This window comes from Triturus cristatus, chromosome 2_2 (genome assembly GCF_964204655.1).
Source record: "Triturus cristatus chromosome 2_2, aTriCri1.1, whole genome shotgun sequence".
NCBI classification, from domain to species: domain Eukaryota; kingdom Metazoa; phylum Chordata; class Amphibia; order Caudata; family Salamandridae; genus Triturus; species Triturus cristatus.
In genome coordinates, this window is record NC_140582.1 from 811,828,806 (window position 1) to 811,855,893 (window position 27,088).

The window sequence follows — 27,088 nt, forward strand, 5'->3', positions numbered from 1 at the left end:
AACACTCTGGTAGCCACCAGCGTCTCACAATGTCCGTGAGGGTGAGGTGGTGGCTCTGCACCGGATGGGCCGGTCGACTGTCCCCTGCTGTGCATCCGCGCCCAGTCTCTGCAAATCCCCCCCCGGTGTTCCTCGCCCCCTCAAATCTCCCGCTCTCCAGCTCCCCACCCCGGGGCCCCCCCCAGCAGCTATCCCCGGACCGCAAGGCATCAGCAATTACCGATCACACTCCCAACCCCGCAAAGCCAGGTCAGGGCCCTCTACCCCGCATACACACAGCTCCCGCTCTGCGCCTCTTACTGCACCCGGGGAAGTCCCAGTTCCTTCAAGCGTCCAGCAGTTCATCTGCCGTCCCTGGGGTCACGTCCGGCAGCAGCTCCGCATCCTCTCCGGGGCCATCCGACAGGGAGGCCTCCGAGCCCCTCTTGGAGCCCGAGTCCTCACTGGGCTGGGAGGCCGCGGCCCCCGAAATCACAGAGACCGCCTGCAACGCGGCCCGCCGCTCCAGCACCGTCTGAGACGCTCCTGGTGATCGGACCCCTGTTGTCCGTGTCCTGTTGCGCCTGCTGCGGCGGGCCTTCGCTCGGGTCCCCGACGGTCCCTCCTCGTCCACATGCGCCGCTGCTCCCGTTCGGGCCGATTCGAACCAGCTCCAGGCCGCCGCGGGGTCCGTAAAGAAGGATGTCTTGCCGTCCAGTACCACTCTGAGGCGAGCCGGGAACAGTAAGGAGTACTGCAGGCCCTCGTCCCGTAACGCCTTTTTCACCGCCTGAAAGGAGGAGCGCCTGCGCTGGACCTCCATGGGATAATCCGGATAGATTTATACCGGGACATTCTCCACTTGATAGGGGCCCATGGATCTCGCCTTCTGGAGAATGATATCGCGGTCCCTGTAGTGCAGCAGCCGAGCCACCACCGGCCTGGGAGGTCGGCCCGGATCCGGAGGCCGGGCCGGGACCCTGTGCGCCCTCTCCAGGGTGTAAAACTGTGTCAGTCCTCCCGGCGCCACCACCTCCTTCAGCCAGGTCTCCAGATAAGCCAGCATGTCCCCTCCTTCAATCTTTTCAGGTAGGCCCACCACACGGATGTTGTTGCGGCGATTGCGTCCCTTCGCGTCCTCTGCCCTCTTCTCTAGGACCGCCACCCTCCTGAGAAGGTCCGCCGACTGGGCCTCCAATGCCTTCTGCGCCGGAGCTGCCAAATCCAACGCGTCCTCCGTCTGCTTGACCCTATCCACCAGTTTCCTGTGGTACGTGCGCAGCAGTCCCAGATCAGAGGACACCTGCGCAATGTCCGTCTGCAGCGCCGTCCGGGTATCTGCTATTGCCTGCAGGATTTGTTCCATCTGACGCTGCTGGAGCCACACCGCAGGGTCTACGTGAGTCCCGCCATCCCGGCCACCAGCCGGGTCGCCCACGGAGTCCGCCGGATTCGCTCCCGGCTTGGACCGCGGTTTGCCCATGTTCCCAGGTCAGGGAGCCCACCAGGGGGCCGCGAGGCTATCACCAAGTAGAGCAAGGCCTTAGCCCAGTGGTCACGGCAGGTCTCTTCTCCGACTACGAGGCGCCACACCCTCCTGCCCCGAACCGCCAATGTCCTGCTCCCTGAGGGGCCGCTCCACTCCTCCAAGCCTGTCGTCCCCGCAGCGCGGCGCGACAGCCGCAGGCACCCCCGTCGGCCGCAGTCTTATCTCCCCACTGCGCCCCCGAGGCAAAGTCCGCCCAGCCGTTCGGCCCGGTCGGCAGTCCAAGACCCGGCCGGCCACCTCCACAATGACCTGCGTGGCGCCGGTCCTTCCACTCCTGACCAGCTATCAGCGCTTCCGGGGGTTCCACAGCCCCGCCGTCACCAGGGTCACCGCCCCACTGCAGGCCGCACTCCGCTCCTCGGGGCACCCCACCTCCGTCAGGCCGCACTCAGCACTTCGGAGCACATCTCCTCCTCCAGGTAGCCGTCGCGTCCGATCCAGCGCTGCAAGGGCCAGCAGCGGCTGGGCCCCTCCCTCGGGTAGGTTCCGACCCGGTCCGGCCTCCGCTTCGCCGAGGCCGCCACTTCCGGTGTCCTCGGCCGGCCGCGCCTCACTTCCGGGCGGGTCCCACGAAACTGTGGGCCCCGGCTGTTCCGCTGCCCTCAGGCCGTCCAAGATGGCCGGCGGCTGCCCGCGGCCATCGCTACTCCCAGCGCGGCGCCAGCCCTTAGCGCCGCGCTCCGCCGCGCCGCGGTCAGGGACCGGAGCACTCAGGGCTGCCCTCCAGGCGTCTGGAACACCGGGGCTGCAGGTTAGACAGGATTATTGGCTGGGCTGGATGCGGAGCTCTCTGCTCACACGTCCATGCCCGTCGGCAGCCAAGCCACGCCCCCATCGAGTCCCTTCATATCTGTCCTTTGCGTCTTCTCACTCTCAAGACTGCTTTCCTGGTAGCCATCACCTCTGCTAGAAGAGTGAGTGAGCGAGCTCCAGGCTCTTTCTTCCAAACCTCCTTTCCTTTCTGTTCATCCGGACAAGGTGGTTTTAAGGACCCGTCCTTCTTTTTTGCCAAAGGTTGTCACGCCCCTCCACATCAGGCAGACCATCACTTTGCCCACCTTCTTTCTGCCTCCGCATCCTTCGAAAGAGGAGGAGAAGCTCCACCGTCTGGACCCACAACGTGCGCGGTCGTTCTACCTGCAGCACACGCAACAGTTCCGGGTGGATGACCAGCTCTTTGTTGGCTACGTTGGCGCCAAAAGAGGTCGGGCTGTGCACAAGCGGACCATCTCTTGGTGGGTCGTTCTTTGCATCAAGTCCTGTTGGCTAAGAAGGAGCCTCCTGTGGGGCTACGTGCCGATTCTACCAGGGCAACGGCAGCCACTACTGCCTTGGGACGCGGCGTCCCCTTGTGGACATTTGGCAGGCAGCTACATGGGCCTCGCTGCACACGTTTACCAAGCATTACTGCCTTGACAGTCAGGTCCGGAGAGACGGCTTCTTTGGCTGTTCTGTTCTCGGTGATTTTCTTGTGTAATCTTGTTCACAGACACACCACCGGGGTTGGTATTGCTGGGGTGTCTATTCTAAGGTAAGGAATCTATCACTAACATGCCTCTTTCAGATGCACAAGTTACTACTTGTGTAACGATATATCTGTAAGAGACATTAGTTGGTGATAAATTCCTTACCACCCCACCCATCCTCCCCGTTCTGCGAACTGATTTCTAGGGTGAAGGTCATCCGCCTTTCAGGGCCCTAGTTTCATGGCACCAGTGGTCAGTTTCTTGCATGGCTCTGCGTTCCTGGCGCGCAGAGGTGCTGCTGCAAAAAAAATTCCAGATCCAATCTGATGCCTGGGGATAATTCTAAGTTAAGGAATCTGCGGCTAGACTCCGTCTCTACCAGATACATTGTTACTGAAGGTAAGTAACTCGTACTTTGAGTGCAGTGACCTCAGATATAAGGAAACTTATATCTGACTTGAGAGGTGCATGTACCAACTCTCACAGGCTGCAATGGCAGGTTTGTAGTCAGAGATCTGATAGATACATCTAGCCACAGATTCCTTAACTTAGACTATCTCCCCAGGCGTCAGACTGGATCCGGAAAATCTTTTTTCCCCGTGCAATACCTCTGCACGCCAGGAGGTGGCATCGCCTGGCTCCATCCTGACGTCGTCCACGGAAGTGACGTCAATGGAGCCATATAAGCCCCTCCCGGCGTCCTGACGTCAGTTTTCTTCTTTTCCGCGTCCTAGCGTGGTTCCAGAAAGGTGATACCTCTAGCCTTTGTTATCTTCAGGCCTTCTCGACGCCTTTTGACATCAAGGAACAGTGTGTGTTTAATGCCTGCGGGCTTCAAGCCGTGCAGGTCCTGCTCGCGACAGACCCTCATCAAATCTGTATATGGTGCTTGGACGAGCACCAAGACTCCGTGGAGTGCAACACTTGCCGCCAGCTGCGCCCGAAATCCATGCGGGAACGCTGCATGAAGCTGATGTCTGCCCGGATTTCCCGAACGGACCCCTGGCGACACCAGTCTCCTTCTCCAGCGGAGACGCCCACGGGGCGTCAGTCCTCACAGGAGGATGTTCCTGTTCAGGGCAGGTCCCGGGACCATTGCCGTCATTCGCCTACCTCAGGTAAGCACAAACTGAAGTCGCGGAGGTCGTCTGCTTCGCGTTGACATCACATAGGGGCCCGCGGCTCCCGGTCTTTGCTGGACTCGGGCCCCTAGGAGTCGGACCCCGCACATCCCCTGTTTTCGGTTGCGGGGGCGACTCGACCTCAGATGGAGGACTAGTGCAGGGCCCTGCAGTCCTTTCTTGCTTTGCCCCCGTTCCCTGGCGTGCCTTTGGGTCCCACAAGGGGGGGGGGGGGGGGGGGTAGGGACTCCGGTCTGGACTCCGCCGGCGTGTTTACCCTCGGCTCCGACCGGGTGCCCTGACTCCGACTCCGGAGTCGCCGCAATGTCGGGACACGGCCCTGAGGGGCATCCCATGATGTCTAGCCTTTCCACAGCGCCGTCGCACAGCCTTCCTAGGCTCCCTGCAACGTCGCTGGAGGTGGCTGCGGCGCGGTGCACGATACCTCTTCGGCACTCTCTCGCCGTAGGTTTCCACCTCGGGGGATGTTGAGTCGAGTCCGGTATGGCTCTGGCCGGTTGAGGCCTTTTCGGAGGTTGCCGACGCCGGCTCGACTCAGCCAGGCGTTGCCTTATCAGAGGTCGACGTCTCCTCGACGCCGGTACCATCTCCGGCTTTATTGGTGGAGGATGTGGTCCCAGTGGATTCCCCATCCCCTGAGTCATTTCAACGCTCTCCGGAGCGTGCGCTAGTGGGGCATTGGCCTACTCATCCTTTTGCTGAGCCTCTGTTAGGTGGCCAGATTAGCTTGCGTTCATCACCTACTGATGAATTGCTGTCACCGCCTCGCGGGGCCACTGAGGCTAGTGGGACATTTGTCAGGGCTGTTTGCAGGGCTGCAGACATTTTGAGGATGCAGCTGCCCTCAGTCTCTTGACCTTCGGAGCCTTTGCTGGATTTTCTCCACCAGGGCGCAGTGGACATGGAGCCATTGTTGCCATTTGCGGAGTCATTATTTGACATCCTTCTCGGAACGTGGGCAAGGCCCTCTTCGGGGGACCTGTGGATCGTGCTGTGGCACATTGCCATTGCCTGGCTCCCGATGACCCCGCCTGTTTGACCCTCCATCCTGGGGCTGGAGGACTTGTGCTCCAGGCTGCTCTCTCTACCACTGCTGTTCCGTTGCATCCTCCCACTCGGGAGTCGGAGTCATGTGGGCTCAATGTGTATGCATCCCCCAGCTCGGGACTCCGATACCTAAACATGTTGTGTGTGTTTGCTCGGGCTACATTTGCCCTTTGGGACTCTGTCGAGCAGCTCCTCCCCTCCGTGCAGGAGAGCTCTCGTGCCCATCTGTCCCGCCTAATCCGTGATGGTCATGATATGGCGCAATTTTCGATACGGTCTGCCATGGACACCACTGACTCTGTAGGTCGTGCAATGGCCAGGTCGGTTGTCATGCGCCGCCATGCTTGGTTACGTGATGGCATTTTCCCAGAGCATTTCAGGAGCGGCTAAGAGATCTACCATTTGATGAGGTCACTCTTTTTGACGCCCATGCTGATTCGGCGGTCAGGCGCCTGCTGTCTGTTTGATTATCTTACCAGGTTTTAATCCTCGTGGAGGATTTTTGGTTCCGTGACAGTGCCGTCACCTTTTTTTCTGTTACCCGTTGTGGTTTACAGATGTTCTGGGTTGTGTGGCTGTTCAGCCGTGTTATTTCCTTATTCTGGTACAGCTGGTTAAGCTGTGTTTACCTTTCTTTTGAGCCTCTGCCTACGAACTTGTCTCAAGAGGGACCCTTTTTTTGTAGGGTTGTGCCTTACCCTATGTGGGCTATCTGTTGTATTGCTACTCTTCCTTACCCAGGAACTTTTGCCGCAAGTTGACTCTTCCTACTGTTGTAGGATGTCTACTCTGGTGAGATCCATGGGGTTGGTTTCTCTCCGGGGGTTACAATTGGTTGTGTACGGTTGGTCCGTAATACATCCCCGCCTCCGTAGGGGTGTCCTTCCCTGCTGCTTCGTTGGGGTTTTGTCACGCCTGTTCTTTCCTGGCGTGTTCTTGCAGCATCGCTGTGCCTGTGAATACTTGCTGTATTAGTGCATACAGTTTGCGCTCTACGTCTTTTCTTGTGGATCAAAGCACGGTCGGGGTTCTTGCCTAAGGTAAGGGAAGTTCCCGCCGGCTCCGTCTCGGCTGTGTGTTGCCTCTTACCCCACTTCCCTAGCAGGATCTCCGGTCCCTTGCTTCTTGCAGGACAGGGGTCCGGTTTGTCCGTTCCTGCCCTGTGCATATTTCTTAGTTTTTCAAGAAGTGGCTCTTGTCTATGACTTTCTGCCACCGGATCTGTGCTCCACCCCAGCTGTTTCTCGTGGTGTGGGTTCTTACTCACATTTGTAGCACTGGTGATCGGCTCCCCACCAGCTGTTTTTCTGGGTGTGAGTTCTTACTCCCACTCTGGCACAGTTGCTTCTTTAGGTAGCATTACTGTGCATGTATTCTTCTCGACATTCTCCTTATTGGTAGACTGTGTTGGTCATTGCGGTGTATGCTTTTTGGTGACAGGCTTCTGTCTGTGCCTTCTCTCAATCCTCTACTGGCAGTATTGTGGTCTATGGTTCCGTCTGCCTCACGGGAGACCAGGTTTTTTTCCCCCTCGGGGAACTGTTGTTTTTCTGCATTCTGTGCCTGTTATGCCGCACACCAGTACAGTGTTACCGATTGAGCGACTCCCCTGTTTAGGGTTTTGTCACTTCACATATGTGCGGCAACATTCCTGTCTCTTTGTGTATATGTCGTAGGTTCTATACACAACAGGGGTGCTCGCATACTAGGTTCTTTTTGCCCTAGTATCTGGCCTTCTTGCTAACTCTCTCCTTCGGGATAGAGTACTCTGTGTGTCCTGGCTTTGCAGGTTATCCGCTCACAGTGGTACCTTTTGGTACGTTTGGCTGCATGCCTACCTACTGAGCTTTTGCTCCATGGTGGCTCTTCGGTCTCTGTTAGCACTAGACTCTGGGATCGGCCCTGCCATTGTTGTTACATGTCCTAGGGAGTACACATTTGATGTGTTTTTTTTCTTACACACATGGGCCTCATGTTGCGGCTCCTGTTCCTGGCCGGACAGTCTTCGGACTGTCCTCTGTTTCATTTTGGCATCCACTGTGGTGTATGTTCAGGCGGTATGCTCTACCGTTGTCAAGTTGGTTTGCCCCTTTGGGGCTTCGTTCCTCATGGATCATAGGGACCGGTGCTGGGATCCTTCTTTGAAGGAGTCACTGCATTGTTTCTTACGTTGGCACTGATCTTTCAAGGCCTGTATTTCCTTTCGTCTGTGTCTGTGCGAGAGGTGTCTCACACCGTCCCTCGTCGGATTTTGGTGTCTTTGCCGTCCCTTGTTCATGTCCCTTACAGAGTTTCCTGGGTCTAATGTCAGATGCCCAGGCATTGCAGTTCCCACCGTGTTTGGTCAGCTTTTTGATGAATTTGTTCTCCTGGAACTCGGTGGTTGTTTCGCAGATCCTCCTCCTATGGGGTATGGCTTTGGTATCTATTCTAAGTTAAGGAATCTGTGGCTAGATGTCTCCATCAGATGGAAGAGTTACTTACCTTCAGAAACGATGTATCTGGTATAGATTAGTCTAGCCACAGATTCCTTAACGCCCACCCATCCTCCCTGCTCTGCGAAGGCCTTTTCATATGGTGTTTTTCCACCTAGAGGCCCCCCTCACCCTTCTGGTGGCCTTGTTCTTCCGGAGGTGTGCTCTCGCACCTCACTCTGGGATAGGGTGTGTTCTCCTGTGTGGGGCCCTTCGGCCTCCCCTCCGCCCTAGTGTTTGGTTGGTGGCGTGTTCTCGCACTTTCCTTTGGCGCAGGGGGTGTTGTTCGACTTTCGAGCCCTTTTACTCTTCACTCCGTCCACGTTTTTAGGTGGTTAAGGTCTATACTTTTCACTGCCTTCTCATGTTGCTCCATCTGTGGTCTTCACGCGTGTAGTTATTCTGTTTTTTATTCCTTCCCACCGCCCACGCCTGTGCCTCCTTCTTTCTATGGCAGTCTGTTGGATTGGGTTCTCTTTGGTGCTACAGTCATTTAATCTCTGGAAGGTGTGTGTAGTGAACTTTCTGGTGGTCGTTCACTTCTAGTCACTTGTCTCGCAACATGTTGCTTCAATATTGTGGTTCTTTTAATTTCCCTCCTGTGGTGACAAGCTGTGCCCGGCTTGTTATATCTTTTGTGCCGCAGCCGTTACCCCCGAGAGGTGGGACACAACTTGGCAATTTGTTGGGCCCTTGCTTGCAGCAAGTGCTCTGTGAGCTCCCTTCAGTCCCTCCAAGTACTGGATGCTTTTTTCAACTTTCAAATAATTTGACTCATTTTCATGTTTAGCGTTGTTTTTTCAACGATTTTGCTCTTTATTAAACACGCACTGTTCCTATGCTATCGCAGTTTTTTGCATGGCTCCGCATTGTGGCACGGAAAAGTTTCCTGTAGAAAACTGAAATGAGCACGCCAGAAGGGGCTTATATGTCTCCATTGACGTCACTTCCGTGGACGTAGTCAGGACGGAGCCACCTCCCGGCGTGCAGAGGTATTGCTGGGGAAAAAAGATTTTCCTGATCCAGTCTGACGCCTGGGGAGATATTCTAAGTTAAGGAATCTGCAGCTAGACTGTGTCTCTACCAGATATATCATTACTGAAGGTAAGTAACTCTCCCTTTAAGTGGACTTCTGTGGGGGCGCAATACATGCTGCAATCCATGGGAGACAACTGGTGTACCAATGCCCTGTGTACCTAGTACCATATATGAGGGACTTATAAGGGTACACCAGTAGCCAATTGTGGAGGTACCAAAGTATTTACCATGTCAATTTAGGGGAGAAAGCACAGTAGTTGGGGTCCTGATTAGCATGATCCCTGCAGACTACGTCAAGCAAAAAGTGGGGGTAACCATGATAGCAGATCCTACTTTCCTACAGTTACTAATAAGATTGTTTTCCTCATTGCTATCGGCATGGCGTGTGGGTGAGCTTATTGCTCTTTGTTTCAATCCAGCATACACCTCTTTTTTTAGGCACTGGTCTCCTTCCTGTCGAAAATTGTGACACTGTTCCTTGTCAATCCAACCTTCACCCTACCTGCGTTCTATGAAGGAGAGACCTCATCCCTTGGACCGTGAGAGAGCGCTGAGATTCTACATAGATCATACCAAGGAACATTGGGTGGGCGATCAGCTCGTTGTGGGGCTCACTGGAGTGAAAAAAGGCAGAGCAGTGCAGAAGAGAACCATATCTCACTGGATCGTGCTCTGCATTATGATCTGCTACGCATTAGCAAAAAAGCAGCTTCCAGAAGGACGGAGTGCTTATTCTAACAGAGCCAAAGCTGTTACCATTGCATTGGCATGTAGAGTTTCTGTCCTAGACATTAAACAGGATGCTACCTGGGCATCCCTCCATACGTTCATAAAGCATTATGGCCTGCACAGTGGGGTTTGCTGGGAGGGGCATTTTCCCTGCTCTGTCCTGCAAGACTTTCTGGTTTGACTCCGTTCACAGACCCACCTCCGAATAGGTATTGCCGTAGTATATATTCAAACGATGAGGAATCTGAAGCTGGAACGTGCTCTATCAGAAGAACAAGTTGCTTACCATCGTTAAAGCTGTTTCTTGTATATACTCTTTGTAGCTGCAGATTCATCACTGACCCTCTCATCCTCCCCATTGTGTGATGGGACTCTGCGCACTGTCTACCAGTTTGATTTTGGGGCTCTGTGTTTGGAGGCACGGACAGTCTTGAAAGCATCTCAAGCCAGCACGTGGGAATGGCATTTATATAAGCCCCGCTGTCATATCTGAAAGAGACCGTAGTTATAGATTCCATACCTTAGTACTACCCCCAGGTGTCAGACTGGATCCTGAGAAGTATTTTTCGTAGCAGTATCCCTGCGCGTCGGAAGGTGGTGTCAGTCGACTATGCGTCCGTCGTCTGCATTGTAGTCGCCCGTATGATGTGGTGTCTAGGACGCCGCCCTTGCGCTCTGACGTCAGTTCTTTCTTTTTCCGCCCCAGCCAGCGCAGATCTGTAGAGTGTGCCCCTTACTCATTTTTTGACTAAACTTTTTTGACTTTTGTCGACATTTTTGCAGTCTTTTGAGACTCATTGTGCACGAGGGATGTCCCATCAAGCCTTGTGACTCCTGTCACAAGCTGATGTCAGTCATCGATCCGCACCTCATGTGCCTCTGGTGTCTGGAGGGCAACCACGACTCGAAGTCGTGCTCCGACTGCTGGGCCATGAACCCGAAGTAATTGCGGGAGCGGTCCTGAAAGCTTTTGGAGGCTCGGCAGTCTGCTCCACGTCGTTCGAGGTCCCAGTCGAGAGGAAGGTCGCGGAACAAGTCACGGAGTCACCACCACTCATCCTCAAAGTCTTCACGCTTCTCGGATAAGTCGAAGCACAAGAAGAAGGTGAAGAAGCATTGTTGCTCTTTGCCTTCTCACCGTCCGTCGGCCAATGCGACGCGGGACCCGGAGCGCCATAGCTCTCGGTATCTGGAGCCCGCTGGGAGGGCTCCGCGCCTCCCTCCCGTTCCCGGAGCCAGAGCATCCCCTGCCCAGCTTCGTGCATTTTACGAAGCGCTGCACAGCATCTTTGGGCAGCCCGACTCCGTAGGCGTTCCTTTGGGCCCACAGACTCGGCTGGCGGCCCTGGGCCTCAATGCCGGCGGCTCCGGCGCCAGAGGGCCCCTAAGGATCCGGGCTTGGATCTGGATCGGTGCCGGGCGACCTCACGGTACCTTCCTTTGCGCCGATTCCAGTGACGGCGCCCCTGACACTGGTTGTGCACCCAGCAGGCATCGACCCCAGCCTCACCCCCGACTTGCATCTGGTGCTGGACCAACGTCGGTACCGGCGCCAGAGGATACTTTTGTACCGCTGTTCATTCCTTGCACTCACTATCGCCCTGAATGGCAGCCAGAGGAGGGTGAAGAGGACTGGGAGGGGTCTATTGACCCTTTAGCTGACCAATTTGAAGAGCCAGACTGCCAAGAGGAGTTGGGTGATGCCAGTGGTCTGGATACCTCCACAGACCATGCTATGCTTTCTCCCCCTACCTTGATTACAGAGGTGCTGTGGTGTTGCGTAGGGCGGATGTGGCCTTGGGCCTCGAGCTTCCGAAGGTGGCAGTCAGGACTACCCTCCTGACAGAGATGCTCCAACCGGCAGCTGCCTCTTTGGAGCCCCTGCTGCCTTTTAATGAGGTCCTCACTGACATCTTTCGGAGTACTTAGTTCAAGCCTAGCACAGGGGCTCCTGTGTACAGGATAATTGCCCGACGTCACAGCCCAGCCCCAGGCGACCCAATTTTCCTCGCCTAACACCTTACCCCTGATAGCTTGGTGGTCCAAGCCTCAACATCCAGAGGTGCGTTTCCTTCTGCTCCCCCAGATAGGGAATCCAAGAAGCTGGACCACCTTGGGAAGATGTTTTCTTCCTCCAGCTTAGGACAGCGGTCGGTGAACACTGTAGGTCTCTTGGGCCGTTAAACCCACTCTGTGTGGGACACGGTTGCGCAAGTGCTGCCACAGTGCCCAGAGGAAACCCGGATCACACTCTCCTGTGCAGTCGTAGAGGGGAGAGACGCAGCAAAGTTTGCCATCCGATGTGGGATGGAGACCGCCAACTAGCTGGGTAGAACGATTTCTACGTCAGTAGCCTTAAGGCGCTACGCCTGGCTAAGATCCACTGGCTTTTCTGGGGATGTCCAATCGACTTTTAGACATGCCCTTTGATGGCCGTCACCTTTTTGGCCACAAAGCGGATAGTGCGCACAAGCGCCTCAAGGATTCTAGAGCTACGGCCATATCCTTGGGCCTCGCTGCCACCTCTCGTCTTGTGCGAGTCTGCCTTTCGCCCCTCTTGTGGCTACGGAAGGGGTGCCCCACCATATTCCAGCCAGGGCCACAGGCTAACGCAAACTACCCAGCCTCTGCGCAGCCAGGGACATAGGACCCAATGCCGTGGGTCTGGGGGCCAGTGGGCAGGCCAGTCCACCAGTACCCCCTCTACAGCAGCCTCTAAGCCTTCCTAGTCTGATGTTTCAGGGCCACCAGTTGCCAGTGGGCGGCAGGATACGCCATCACCTCCCTTGCTGGCACATCATGTCCGACAGGTGAGTTTTGCAGATAGTCCGAAGGGGCTACTCCCTCCCCTTCGAAGCTACCGCTCCCTTCATGCACCAATACTCCATCGCATGTCGGAGGATCACTTGGCTCTTCTCCGTCAGGAAGTTACGTCTCTCTTGGCCAAGGGAGCGATTGAGCGAGTCCTTGTCCCAGAAGTAGGTCATGGTTGTTACTCCCACCACTTCCTGGTGCCCAAGAAGGACAAAGGCCTGCATCCTATCTTGGATCTCAGGGACGTCAACCGCTTCCTCCGGAAGGAGAAGTTCAAGATGTTGACATTGGCTCAGGTCCTGTCTGCCGTCGACCATGGAGACTGGATGGTAGAGTTAGACTTGCAGGACGCTTACTTCCACATTCTTGTCCTGCCAGCCCACAGGCTACAGTTCACGGTAGGCCACGAGCATTTTCAGTTTACTGTGCTCCCATTTGGCCTTACCAGCACCCCTCGGGTGTTCACGAAAGTGATGGCAGTGGTAGCAGCTTATCTGCGTAGATCAGGGGTTCCAGTCTTCCCCTATCTCGACGACTGGCTATTGAAGGTGGGCTCACCCCAGGCACTCGCTGAGGTTTACCATCAACGTGCCGAAGTTGTACCTGATTCCCTCTCAGAAGCTCCTTTTCATCGGAGCAGTTTCTGGATACGGCACAGCTACAGGCTTATCCTCCCAAGCAGCGAGCCGGGGTATTTGGGCTATGATACCGATGTATCTGAAAGAAACACGTTAGTTAGATTCCTCACCTTAGAATATCCCCAGGCGTCAGACTGGATCCGGAAGATTTTTCGTCAGCAATACCCCTTGTGCGTCGCTAGGCGTCGTCTGCGGCTCCGCGTCCGTCGTCGGCGTCGTGCGCCGGGATGACGTCGTCGGAGTACTTAGACGCCGCCCTCGCGCGCTGACGTCAGTTCTTCTTTTTTCCGCGCCAGTAAGCGCAGATCCGGGAGAGCTACCCCTTTAGTCACTTTTTGACTAACTTTTTCGATCCTTTTTGATCATTGTTCGACTCCGGTGCCGGTAGGATGCCTGGTTTTAAAGCCTGTGCTGACTGTTACCGCCTGATGTCGGTTACGGACCATCACCGCCGGTGCCTTTACTGCTTGGGCCTCGACCACGACGCGGAGTCGTGTTCGGACTGCAAGGCCCTGACCTCGAAGGCTAGACGGGAGCGGTCCCGTAAGCTTCTCGAGATTCGCCACTCGGTTCCGCGCGCCTCTCGATCCCGGTCCAGGAGGAGGTCCAAGGATCGGTCGCGGAGCCGCAGCCGACGTCACCATCGGTCGTCGGGATCCAAGTCTTCGGGTAAGTCGAAGCATTCCAAGAAGTCCAAGAGGCGACACCGCTCTTCGGACTCCCCTCGCCGGTCGCGTGACTCGGCTGAGGGTCAGGGTGGTTCCACCCCCGCGGCTCCGGCGGAGCCGCAGGCGCCGCGCCAGTCCCCATACCCGCCGGTCCCTGGGACTAACGCGACGCAAGCGGAGGTCAGTGCCTTCCTCTCGGCCATGAGGAGCCTGGCTCCGCCGTCGACGCCCGCTGGCGCGCCTTCGGGCCCCGCGGACCCGACTGGGCTGCCTTGCCTACCGGCGGCTCCGGCCCCGGTGCCGTTGACGGCTCCGGCCTCGACGCCGCAAGCGCCCGAGGGACCCGTTCCCGAGTCCCCGCCGACGCCGGTCGACCTCGTCCATGAACAAACGTCCTGAATCCATACTGTGTATGGTCCAGGACGTTTGCAGAGGCTAGAAATTTTGACAGTTGTCTATTCAGTAGTTTTTCCAACACTTTAGCTGGGAAAGGGATTCTCGAAATTGGTCTATAGCTCCCAGGTTCATGCGGGTTCAGATTTGGCTTCTTTAGTAAACGTAGGACAGGGAGCATATGTGGGCTCTGCAGTGGGACATGAAGTTCCAGTGGGCGCTACATCAGGGGAATCTTTCTGATGTCGTCCAGATCTCGGAGGGCACTTCAAACCACTTGCAGTGGTGGCTAACGAACCAGGATTGGGTCAACGGCAAATCCCTCTCCCTTCCCCAACCAGACTTCACAGTGGTGACATATGCGCCACTTCTGGGATGAGGTGGCCACATGGGAGAGGCGGAGATCAGAGGCCTCTGGTCCCAGGCGGAGTCCGGGCTCCACATCAACCTGCTGGAGCTCTGGATGCTTCGTCTTACACTGAAAGCATACCTTCCTTCTGTCAAAGGTCGAGTAGTGCAGGTGTTCACGGACAGCACCATTACCATGTGGTACTGCAACAAACCGGGCGGGGTTGGGTCGTGAACCCTATGTCAAGAGGCTCTCCGCCTCTGGACGTGGCTGGAATATCTGAAAGAGACACGTTAGTGATAGATTCCTTACCTAAGAATATCCCCAGGCATCAGACTGGATCCGGAAAGTTTTGCTAGCAGTACCCCTGCGCGTCAGTAGGTGGCGTCATGCGGCTCCGCGTCCGTAGCTGGCGTCGTAAGTGCCGACATGACGTCACGGAGACTACTTAGGCGCCACCCATGCGCCAGTTCTTTCTTTTTCCGTGCCAGCAAGCGCAGATCCTGATAGAGCACGTACCTTAGTCACTTTTTGACAACTCTTTTGAGACTTTTTGTCTCCCCTTTTTTCTCCTGGTGCATGTAGGGATGCCTGGCTTCAAGACTTTTGGGGTCTGCCGTTGCAACATGTCGGTGGCGGACCCCCATTATGTTTGCCTCTACTGCCTGGAGACCGAACATGACACCCGGTCCTGCCGGGACTGTCGAGCCATGGCCCTGAAGGGTAGCAGTCGTCGCTCCTCGGGCTCCAAGTCTTCGCCCTCGGATTCCAGTAAGCGATGACATAAAAAGAAGTCGAAGAAGCGTGTTCGCTCGCCGACCTCCCCCCGTCAGTTCTCTGATGCGGACGAGGGGGACAGGGATTCTTCCCCTGCGGCTCCCTTGGAGCCTGTGAGTCCCGCGGCCTACCCGCCTTACCCGGGTCTGTCGGCGGCTCCCAAACAGGTGCAAGAGTTTCTTGCCACCATGGACTGCCTTTTTAGGCCTCGGGCTCGCGCCGGCGCGCCTTCGGGCCCCGCGGTCCCGTGTCCAGATCCTGTTGGCCCGTCAGCGCCGCCGGCGTATCCAGCTTCGGTGCCACAGAATCCTACGCCGTTGGCTCCAGCGCCAGTGCCGCCCTCTGCTCCGCATCCGGCGTCGCAGTGGGTGTCGTTGGTTCCACCCTTGCCCTGGTTCCAGGACCATTTCGTTCCTGCCTGGGATCCGCATTGGGAGACGGTGCCGGCCCGACCCCGTGGGGGGCAATCCACCTCCGCTGCTTCTACCTCCAAACCTTCCTAATCCGAGCTTTGTGGAGCACCCCACGCCGGTGGGTGGCAGGATCCACCACCACCACCTCCACCACTGGCGCGATATCACATTGGACAATTGGGTGTTGCAGATCATCCGCGGGGGTTATTCTTTTCCCTTTCAGTCCTCCCAACCCGCCATGCCACCTCGGTGCCACCGCATGTCGGGGGATCACTTGCTGCTTCTCCAGCATGAAGTTATGGCCCTCTTGGCCAAGAGGGCCATAGAGTGCGTTCCTGGGCCAGAAGTAGGACGTGGTTGTTATTCCCACTACTTTCTGGTCCCCAAGAAGGAGAAAGGGGGCCTGCGCCCCATCTTGGACCTCTGGGACGTCAATCGCTTCCTCCGGAAGTAGAAGTTCAAGATGTTGACTCTTGCTCAGGTCTTGGCTGCCCTCGACCCTGTAGACTGGATGGTAGCATTGGACTTGCAGGACGTGTATTTTCACATCCCTGTCCTACCGGCGTTACCTGCGGTTCACGGTAGGCCAGGAGCATTTTCAGTTTGCTGTGCTCCCCTTCGGTGTTACCAGCGCCCCTAGGGTGTTCACGAAAGTGATGGCGGTGGTCGCAGCTCATGTGCGCAGGTCAGGGGTGTCAGTCTTCCTCTACCTCGACGACTGGTTGAAGGCGGGCTCGCCCCAGGCAGTCGTCACCCACCTTCAGACTACGGCTGACCTCCTGCATTTGCTGGGGTTCTCCATCAACGTGCCGAAGTCGCACCGGAGTCCCTCTCAGAAGCTCCCCTTCATCGGAGCAGTTCTCGATTCAACGCAGTTTCGGGTTTATCCTCCCGAGCAGCGAATCCGGGATATTCAGGCTTTGATTCCGATCTTTCAGCCTCTATCCCGGGTTTCAGTCAGGATGACCCTCCGGCTCCTGGGCCTGATGGCCTCCTGCATCCTGCTAGTGCAACATGCCACATGGCATATGCGGGCTCTGCAGTGGGACCTGAAGTTCCAGTGGCCGCAGCATCAGGGCAATCTGTCCGATCATGTCCAGATCTCGGAGGGCACTGCACGACAATTGCAGTGGTGGCACACGAATCGCAATTGGGTCAATGACAGATTCCTCTCCCTTCCCCAGCCGGAGCACACAGTGGTGACGGATGCGTCCCTCCTGGGATGGGGAGCCCACTTGGGAGAGGCGGAGATCAAAGGCCTCTGGTCTCCGGCGTAGGCCTGGCTCCACATCAACCTTTTGGAGCTTCGGGCGATCCGTCTTACACTGAAGGCATTCCTTCCCTCTGTCCGGGGAAGTGTGGTGCAGGTGTTCACGGACAACACCACCGCCGTGTGGTATTACAAAAAAACGGGCGGGGTGGGGTCCTGGATCCTATGTCAGGAGGCTCTGCGCCTCTGGACATGGCTGGAACATCAAGGCATTACCTTGGTGGTTCAACACCTGGCAGGTTCTCTGAACGCCAGGGCGGACGAACTCAGCCGTCGGTGCTTGATGGATCACGAATGGCGTCTGAACTCAAGGTCTCTTTCAGCAGTGGGGAGAGCCTTGGTTAGATCTATTCGCCACCAAAGAGAACGCGCAATGTCATCAGTTCTGCGAGTTGGAATTTCCAAGGTGGCACTCGCTAGGCGTCGCGAGTGGAGTTGCGGTCTGTTGTACGCTTTTCCGCCTATACCAATTATGCCCAGAGTGCTGAAGAAGATTCAGCGCGACCGGGCCCAAGTCATCCTTGTGGCTCTGGATTGGGTAAGAAGATACTGGTATCAGCATGGTGATCGATCCCCGGATCCGGCTGCCTCTTCGGGAGGATCTTCTGTCGCAGCAGCAGGGGACGGTCCGCCACCCGAACCTGTCCAGTCTACACCTCCATGCGTGGAGATTGAGCGGCGACAGTTGACAGCTTTTGATCTTCCGCCCGAAGTCTGTGATGTCATTCTGGCAGCCAGGCGTTCCTCCACTAAAACGGTATACACCCGCAGATGGAACAAGTTTGTGGCATGGTGCACAGCTAAGACTGTGGATCCCCTTTCCTGCCCCTCTTTCCGAAGTCCTTCTGTTCCTTCTTTCCTTGGCCCAGCAGGGCTCTGCTCTGGGCACTATCAAAGGTTATCTTTCGGCCATCTCCGCCTTTTAACGGATTCCAGATCAGCCTTCTCTTTTTAAGTCTCCGGTTGTTAACCGTTTCCTGAAGGGCATTACGCAAACGTTTCTTCCGGTGCCGTTCATTATGCCTCAGTGGAACTTAAACCTTGTCTTGACATATCTGATGTGCGCTCCCTTCGACCCCCTTCATTCCTGTCCTTTGCGTCTTCTTACTCTCAAGACGGCTTTCCTGGTAGCTATCACCTCTGCAAGAAGAGTGAGTGAGCTCCAGGCTCTTTCTTCTAAATCTCCGTTCCTTTCTGTTCATCCGGACAAGGTAGTTTTAAGGACCCGTCCTTCTTTTCTGCCAAAGGTTGTCACGCCCTTCCACATCGGGCAGACCATCACTTTGCCCATCTTCTTTCCGCCTCCGCATCCTTCAAGGGAGGAGGAGAGGCTCCACCGTTTGGACCCAAAGTGTGCGCTTGCCCTCTATCTGAAGCATACACAGCAGTTCCGGGTGGATGTCCAGCTCTTTGTTGGCTACGTGGGTGCCAAAAAAAGTCGGGCTGTGCACAAACGGACCATCTCGCTGTGGGTCGTTCTGTGTATCAAAGCATGTTACTCCTTGGCTAAGAAGGAGCCTCCTGTGGGGCTGCGTGCCCTTTAGACCAGGGCTACTGCAGCCACTACTGCCTTGGGACGTGGCGTTCCCTTGCAAGACATTTGTCAGGTAGCTACGTGGGCCTCGTTGTACACGTTTACCAAGCATTACTGCCTTGACAGTCCGGTTGGCTTCTTTGGCCTTTCTGGTGTAATCTTGTTCGCAGACCCTCCCCAACTCTTGAACATGGCCTTCAATCTTCCGATCAGGCTGCCACTTCGGGAGGATCTTCTCTTGCAGCAGCAGGGGACTGTCCTCCACCCAAACCTGTCCAGCCTCCACCTCCTTGCATGGAGATTGAGCGGCGACAGTTGACAGCTTTCGACCTTCCTCCCGAAGCCTGTAACATTATCTTGGCAGCCAGGCGTCCCTCCACCAAAACGGAATACGCCTGTAGATGGAACAAATTTGTGGCATGGTGCGCAGCAAAGGCTGTGGATCCCCTTTCTGCCCCTCTTTCGGAGGCTCTCCTCTTCATTCTTTTCTTGGCCCAGCAGGGCTCTGCTCTGGGCACTCTTAAAGGCTATCTTTCGGACATTTCGACCACTCTTCGCCTTCCTGATCAGCCTTCTCTTTTCAAGTCCCCTTTTGTAAATAGATTTCTGAAGGGCATTACTCCCCTTTTTCCTCCTATTCCTTTCAAATGCCCCTGTGGGAATTGAATCTTGTCTTGACTTACCTTATGTGTGCTCTTTTCGAGCCACTACATAATTTTATTCTCAGACTCTTGACTTTAAAGACTGCTTTTCTGTTTGCCATCACCTCTGCTCGCTGGATGAGTGAGCTTCAGGCTCGATCTTCTAAACCTCATTTCCTTGCTGTCCATCCAGACAAGGTAGTCTTTCGTACTATACCTTCTGGTTACCTATTTCCACATAGGATAGACCGTCAATTTTTCCACCTTCTTCCCGCCCTCGCATCCTTCCAAGGAGGAAGAGAGATTCCACCATCTGGATCCAAAACGTTCGTTATCATTTTATCTGGATCACACAAAACAATTCCGGGTGGACCATCAACTCTTTGTTGGCTATGGGGGTTCCAAGAAAGGTCGAGCCGTGCAAAAAAGGCCTATCTCTCGATGGGTCATCCTTTGTATCAAAATCTGTTATTCTTTGGCGAAAAAGGAGCCTTCGGTAGGGTTGCGCGTCCATTCCACTAGGGCGACTGCAGCCACTACTGCTTTGGGACATGGAGTCCCCCTCGGTGACATCTCCCAGGCAGCCACGTGGGCATCACTGCACACGTTCACTAAGCATTAGTGTCTAGTCTAGTCTGGAGAGACCTCTTCTTTGGCCGTTCAGTTCTCCAGGACTTTCTGTTGTGAACTTAGTTCGCAGACAAACCTCTGTGGTTGGTATTGCTGGGGGTATCTACTCTAAGGTAAGGAATCTATAACTAATAGTCTCTTATAGATGAACAAGTTACTTACCTTCTGTAACGATATATTTATAAGAGACATATATTAGTTATAGATTCCTTACCGTCCCACCCATCCTCCCCGTTGTGTAAACTGACTTCTAGAGTAAGGGACTCCCTTTCAGGGCCCTAGTTTGTGCACCAGTGGTCAGTGTCTTGCATGGCTCTGCGCTTCTGGCATGGAAGGTCGTGTAAAAGAACTGACGTCAGCGCACAGGGGTGGAGTCTATGTAGATACCGCAACGTCATTCCGGCGATCACGAGGCCAATGACGAACGCAAAGTCGACCAATGCCACCTACAGACACGCAGGAGTACTGCGCAGTAAAAAATTCTCCGGGTCAAGTCTGACACCTGGGGTTAGTTCTAAGGTGAGGAATCTATTACTAATATATGTTTCTTACAGATATATTGTTACAGAAGGTAAGTAACTTGTTCTTCGTATCCCAGACTCCCCGCCCACTTATAACTCGCACCCCCTCCATGCAGTGTGTTATCAATGATGTTATTCGTGATGTCATACATGTCATGAGAGATGTATGTGAGGTCACAAGTAGTGCTTGTCCAGAGTGCAAGTTTAAGTTTCTTCATTTAACTAGAACTGGTAAATTTCAGTCGTTTTTATTGTTTGAAACGTTTTATTTTAACTGACATTTTCACCCAACTATGTTACTAGAAACTTTGTCTATTCTGTAAATTTGTAAGATTTTTAAATGTAAAATAAGACATTATTACCTTAACTAACTATATTGCTACTTTAACCTTTGTATTTTTCTTGTGAATTTCTAGGGTTTTTGGAAAGTTAAATAATTATTACTATACCAACTACCGTCGGCTTTTTGCAACTCTAAATCTGCTTAAAAATTATTGAAACATAAGTTCACTGTTTAACCATTCACTTACATTAAAGCAGCTGGTTGGTGATGTGATGACATATTCTGGTTATGTGACTGTTTTACATATATGGCTGATTAATGTTCCAAAATGTAGTTGACTATCTTTATCAAAACACCTATCTGATAGAAACTTCTAGCTGCAGATTCCTTACCTTCGAATATTCCCAGGCGTCAGACTGGAGCCATCAATTTTTTTAGCAATTCCTTTTCGCGTCCATAGATGGCGTGGTTCGACTCAACTTGGCATCATCCTCACTGGAAATGCCTGTGTAGGCACCACCATCGGTCGCTGACCTCTCAGTTCCTTTTCTGCGCCATCAGTGTGTATCTGGACCGATCTCTCCCTCAGTCATTTTTTACTGACTTCTTTCGACTTTGTGTCATTCTAGTGTGCCTTCTCTTTTTTTCAAATTTATTCAGAGATGCCCCCAAAGTATCCCACTGGGTTCAAACCTTGTGGCACATTTTATCGATAGATGTCGGTGACGGACCACCACATGGTATGTCTGTGGTGCCTGGAGAGCGACCAAGTCTCTGCCTCATGTGCGGAGGTCAAGACCATAAACCCCCAAGGCCATCTGCAAGCGGGTCATGAAACTTTTGGCTGCTCGTCATGCAACTCTGTGCCTCTCCAGCTCCCATTCCCATGGGAGTCTCCAGAACAATTCCAGAGACGCTCGCTTCGGTCCTTGTCCCACTCCAGGACTACTTCTGGCAAGTCCCACAAGGAAAAGTCCTAGTGCTCTTTGACTTCTCCACGTTGCTCTCATTCTTTGGATGACGTAAGGGAATGATGCCACAAGTTGCGACCTCACTCACAAGATGGTCCCTGTGCAGCTGTCATCGGAAATTTGGTCCGCTCACACTTTCCCAAATTCCCTGGAGTCAGCACTACTCCAGCCCAACTCAGAGAGATTGAGGCCATGAGCTGCCTTTTTTGGCGGTCAAACCCCTGTGGAGCATCTTCTAGTCCTACGGGTTTGGGAGGGTCTTCAGGGCTTCACTGGCAGGTTCACCTTTGTGCCAGGATCTGTTGCACATTCAGTAGGATCTTCTGTCACAGCAACTATGTAAGGTATTTCACTTGAACCTGTCCACTCTCCACCTACATGCAAAGATATTGAGTGGCAACAGTTGATGGTGTGTGATCTCAGACGTATGTGAAGTCATTCTGGCAGCCATGCGTTATTGTACTAAAACTATCTACGCCTGCCGATGGGTCAGGTTTGTGGCTTAGTGTACATTCAAATCAGTCAATCTTCTGTCTGCATGCTTGTCTGAAGTTCTGCTTTTTGTTCTTTCTCTCGTCCGGCAAGGCTTTGCTTTGGGCACAGTAAAGGATATCTGTCCGCTATTTCTGCTTTCTCACGGTTGACAGGTCAACCTTCCCTGTTTAAGTCAACTATTTCTGACTAGATTTCTTAATGGTTTGCAACATAAGTTTCATCCCACGCCCTTCATTATGCCCCAATGGAACCTAAATCTAGTTCTCACTATCCGTTAACGCTCCGGACACTTCCTTTTTCCCTGACAAACTGATCCTTAGATCCCGGGCTTCCTTTTTACCAAAGATGGTCACCTCCTTTGAGGTTGGGCAAAGCATCACCCTGCCTACCTTTTTTTCCCCTGCGTTATCCTTCTAAAGAGGAGGAAAGACTCCACAGTCTGCATCCAAAAAGGCTTTTTAGTTCTATATTGATCGTGCCAAAGAACTCCAGGTGGATATTCAACTCTTTGTTGGATTTACGGGGACAAGGAAAGAGAAGACAATTCAAAAGTGATCCATCTCTCGATCGATATTCCTTTGCATTAAGATCCGCTACATAATGGCCAAGAAACAGCCCCCTTAGGGCTTAAGAACTTACTCCACCACAGCTACTGCTGCAACCACTGCACCAGCTAGAGGAATCCCAGTCCTGGCCATCTATCTAGCAGCTTTGTGGGCATCACTGCACACATTTGCTTAACACTATTGCCTTTACAGTCGGGTCTGGTGAGATAGGCACCTTGCCTGTTCAGTCCTCTGGAATTCTTAGTCTACGACTGCCTGCAAACCCCCTCCGGGGAGAGATTGCTTTGGCATTTATCTTAAGGTAAATAATCTGCAGCTAGAAGTCTATCAGATGAACAAGCTACTTACTGTTGGTAATGCTTTATCTGGTAGAGACACTATCTAGCTACAGATACCTCACTGCCCCCCCCACCCCCTCCGAACCAACCATATTCTCTGTTCTGTAAAGTGTCTCCTCTCAAGTAAGAGATCCTTTTGGACCTTACAGGCACAGTAGTCGTTCCTTCTCAGCTTGGCCCAGTGCTTCTGGTGCGGAAAATAGTGCCAAAAACAGAGGTGAGTGCCCTAGGGTGGCACCGTTATATGCACTCTGCACATCATTGTTGACTTGTATGACTCAACCTAACGGCGCACACTGAGAATTGCTCAAAAATGCCTGGATCCCGTCTGACACCTTACAATATTCTAAAGTAAAGAATCTGCTACTAGATGGTCTCTACCAGATAAAGCGCTACCGAAGGGAAGTAACTTGTTCTTCCGTTTGTGTGTCTGAGTAAGAAGCATATTCATCCTATGCATTGTTTTTGCAGATCCATTTGGCCTAATGATATATTTGGGGGCTCGGACGATGACCCTGTCCAGACCTTGCTACACATCTTCTTCCATCATCAAACTCTGGGCCAGCCTGGCAGCTTTGCAGTTATAGGCTCCAACCAAGATGTCTCGGAAGCTAGTTGTAAACTGATGGAAATAAATCTTGAGATTCGAGAGTCACTCCGTTTGGTCCAATCTTACGACCTCTTAACAAGAGAAAAACCTGACCGGAACATAGTAAGCACTGGATTCTGAGTCTCCCATTAGGCGGAACAGGGACCTAATACGAGGATGCCTAATAGAACTGTTAATAAGCACCTTTCATAAATAATCACTGAACATGACATTCATCTTTTCTTGGGCAGCATTTTAAGTATTCAGTATATAACCCTGCTGGAGAAAGACATTAATTCATTGTGGAATATAGGTCTGAAAGTGATGGCACTGATTATGTAGCGGACTACCAGTAACGCACAATGTGTGGACAGAATCTTTTTTTAAAATTTTATTTACCTGCATTACTACAACCTTCATAAAAGGAGAAGGGCTAAAAGCATGTGCTTTCAAAATTTTGCACACTTTAAACTCTGCGAGTAGTTGCAATATTGCCCATCCCCTCCCAAACAAAATACTTCTATTTAAATATATACATATATGTATGTATATCTGTGTTTGCGTGTATGACCAAGGCCAAAAGGAGCAGGGTGGCCTGTGCGGAAATTCAAGCCTACTGAACAAGATGTTTGGCTGAAGACCTGCAAGGCTTTCCAGTTTCATTGCTAAGAAGAAACCTGCCAATTGATGCCTATCTTCTACGCTTATGAGAAGATGATTGATAGACTCAGCTCTTTTACCTTTTCTCTGTGTGTAATAAAAAGTACTGTGTGTGAGAGTGGATTTTGTGGATAAAAGACAACAGATTTTTCAAAGTGTGGATGGCTGTGTATATAATTCTCAGAGCATGCCTCAAAGAGAAATGCAAGATTATTTTTGGATAAACTTTTATTTTATTAGATCTAACCTAACACCTTGTAGTTTGTAAATGGTAGGCCGTGTAATATTATTTTAAGCTGGCTTTACAGGTATTTCTTAAAGAAATAATATATCTTGATAACTTTATTGGAATGCTGCTCAGTTCTCTGATCAGTGCTTATGTTACACTTATTGACAACTAACCAAAAAGTAGCTGCCTGCAGAGACTTCAGAATGTATATTTAAGATATATGCTGCTCATCAGCAACTCGCGTTAGAAAAATTAATTTATTTTATTCTGTAAATATTCTAGAAAATGTATAGTGTAAAAGCAGTATTTTCTTGTACATTTGTGCAATGCACTGTTCTAAGAGAATGAGTGTACAAAGTGATTGAAATAATTGTGGATATTAGTTGTAAAATGCAGTCTGTAGAACACAGGTGTGAATACATTCACAGGTTTTTCATAACTTATTATTTATAAAGGAAATGGGAAGTATACTTATGGGTTTAGTAATGAGAAAAACAGAACACTGAACCCTGCGTTATCCTTTTAGTTCAATGTAATAAGAAACTCCTGCAGCACAAAATCAGGACTCCATTGAGACCAGTTGCATTTTTACAAAAATAAATGAATGTACTCACACGCTTCCTCTCATTTGAAAGGAATTTCCTTTTTTATATGCATTGCTAATCCACTGTGAGACAGACATGTGTATACACACAAACATATTTTTCTTTTACTAAGAGTATATTCTATGTGTTAGCAAATAGAAGGATACCTTCTGTTGCCTATTTTTGTGAGAAGTGGTCCCAGAAAATATGCATTGAATTATGCTGATAAGCATTCATTGAAGGCACTGTGCACACTATTGGGCTGCATGATGTTTCAACCTTAGAAAGCTCTGTGGCTGAGCATAGCGCATTTACAATCACTGTATTTTTTACCTTAACATAAATTGAATTATTTTTATGGCTGTGTGGTACTTAAGATGGTGTTCTTAATTATTTAAAAAGAAATTATTTTCAGGGTTATTGTAGTTTTATTTAGTGGCACATTACTTTTATTTACGTCCTCTTTATTTCCTACTTTTTGTTTTGTTTAAATAAAAACAAATATATATTTGTGTATTTTCTTGTGTGCCAGCGAGTGTTGTTGGTACAAAAATAATTTCCACGAAATAAGTCACAGCATCATGAAAACTAAATGTAAAATCTTCTCATGGATACAAGCCTGATCTCATTCAGTACATGCAATTTTATCGGAGTACTACATTGAAGTTGACATTCTTATCTCTAGGTGTTATCTCATGATCTGGAGACGAACAACTCACTTTAAAAACATTTACATAGCATATGCACTCTTGTGCACCTTCTTGCTCCTACCTTCTTAAACATTGTACACCAAAAAGGGAGAGCTGGTTTAACAAGCTATCTACAGGTGAAAGGCAAGGGTACAGCCAGCTTGTGATTGGAGAGGTAGCTGATTTCTGGGAGCAGAAGTGTACTTTTACTGCATCATGAAATGTTGTTTATTAAAAAAGTGTCTAATCAGTTCTTTCCTAAATTGGAGCCAGGGGGGCCGATGGATACAGGATTCTGTTCCAGATGCTGTGTGCACAGACAGACAACTTCTTTGTCTACAGTCTAATGATGCCCTGGCTTTTCAAATGTCAAGAGCCACCAGTGTTGGTGTGCTTGTGCTTATCAGCCAGATAAACCAGGGTGCTATTTATGATGACGTTTTAAATAATGCAGCTGGTTTGGAAGATTGTGCAGGCCAGCAAGTGAACAGGTAATTGGCCGCAACGAGTATCAAGTTTCAAAAGATGTCACTCGTTTGACAGACTTAACACCAGTGCCTAGCCCATGCCATGTCATGCTCCAGATACCAGTCCATCTCTTCCCAAACTGGTAGGTCCTTATTGAAAGCTCCCTCTAAGAAGTCTACCCAGTAACAAGCCGAAAATCACTGTTAGTCTCCTCTCTACATCAGTTTTGCAGCACGTGGTCGTCTAATTGGTGGTGCCACTCCCTGATGTTGGCTTCAACCGTGCTCTCAGGAGCCTGAAACTCTGCAAACCACTTCCAGCACCTGGCACTGACCGCATGCAAGTGCCAACTTTCATATAGGCTGTGCTAACTATTATCCACATTCTTTCAGGCTCCAAAGAGCCTGTGGGACCTTTGACCATGCCTCCTCTGGAAGCCACTAGACTAACACCGGTTGAACCTCCTTTGGTTCCATACATTGCTGCTGCGTTGTCTGCTCCGCTTTCTTTGCCATAGGCCTTGCCGGTTTTGGCGCCATTTTCAGGAAATCAAACCCAGCCTCAAAATTCTACATATCAAAGGTTCTTGTAGACCAGGTAAGGCGTAAGGCCCCAGCTAACTATTGGAATAAACCCAACTGTGTGTCTTTGACACAGGTTCTGTGTACATATTGAGAAAATATTTTGTTTTTTACTATGCCCAGATGTCTAACAACATTTATCATGGTGAGTGTTAGAATCCGGGTTCTCTGGTTGGCACAGATAGGTACTTGTGACAAGCAGGGAACCTTTCCTCTAGTCAGGGTAAGGGGTTACACTCCTAAAATGACCCCTGCTGACCCTCTAGGTAACTTGGCGCGAGCAGACAAAGCTTATCTCAGAGCGTTATAGGTTAAGCATTTGTGAACACAAACAGTAACCAAGTGACAACACTACAAATGGACACCACACAGGTATTTATATTAAAAATAAGGATTCTTTATATAGGATTATCACAAGACCATTAAACGATTAAAAATACACAATACGGTTGCTTAGTTGGTAGAAGATTGCTTAGTTTCTCTTGAGTTCTTAAATGCGACACTTTAAGTTAATGTACCTTAGATGCGACACACAGGGCAACGAAAGTGTTGCAGCGATGCAG

General features: G+C 51.9%; 1 protein-coding gene across 19 annotated transcripts in view; it reads left to right on the top strand.

Annotated features, from left to right (window-relative positions):
* FRYL (FRY like transcription coactivator) overlaps nt 1-25,303 on the top strand; it is a 2,516,714-nt gene extending 2,491,411 nt beyond the window's left edge. For 18 of the 19 annotated variants that reach the window (XM_085642132.1, XM_085642134.1, XM_085642126.1 and 15 more), the window contains one exon: nt 23,197-25,303. In XM_085642132.1, coding sequence (XP_085498258.1) covers nt 23,197-23,455 — 259 coding nt within the window. In that variant the 3' untranslated portion in view covers nt 23,456-25,303. The remainder of the gene's footprint in view (nt 1-23,196) is intronic. The other variant, XM_085642135.1, reaches the window with a different exon arrangement.
* Nucleotides 25,304-27,088: the final 1,785 nt, after the last annotated feature.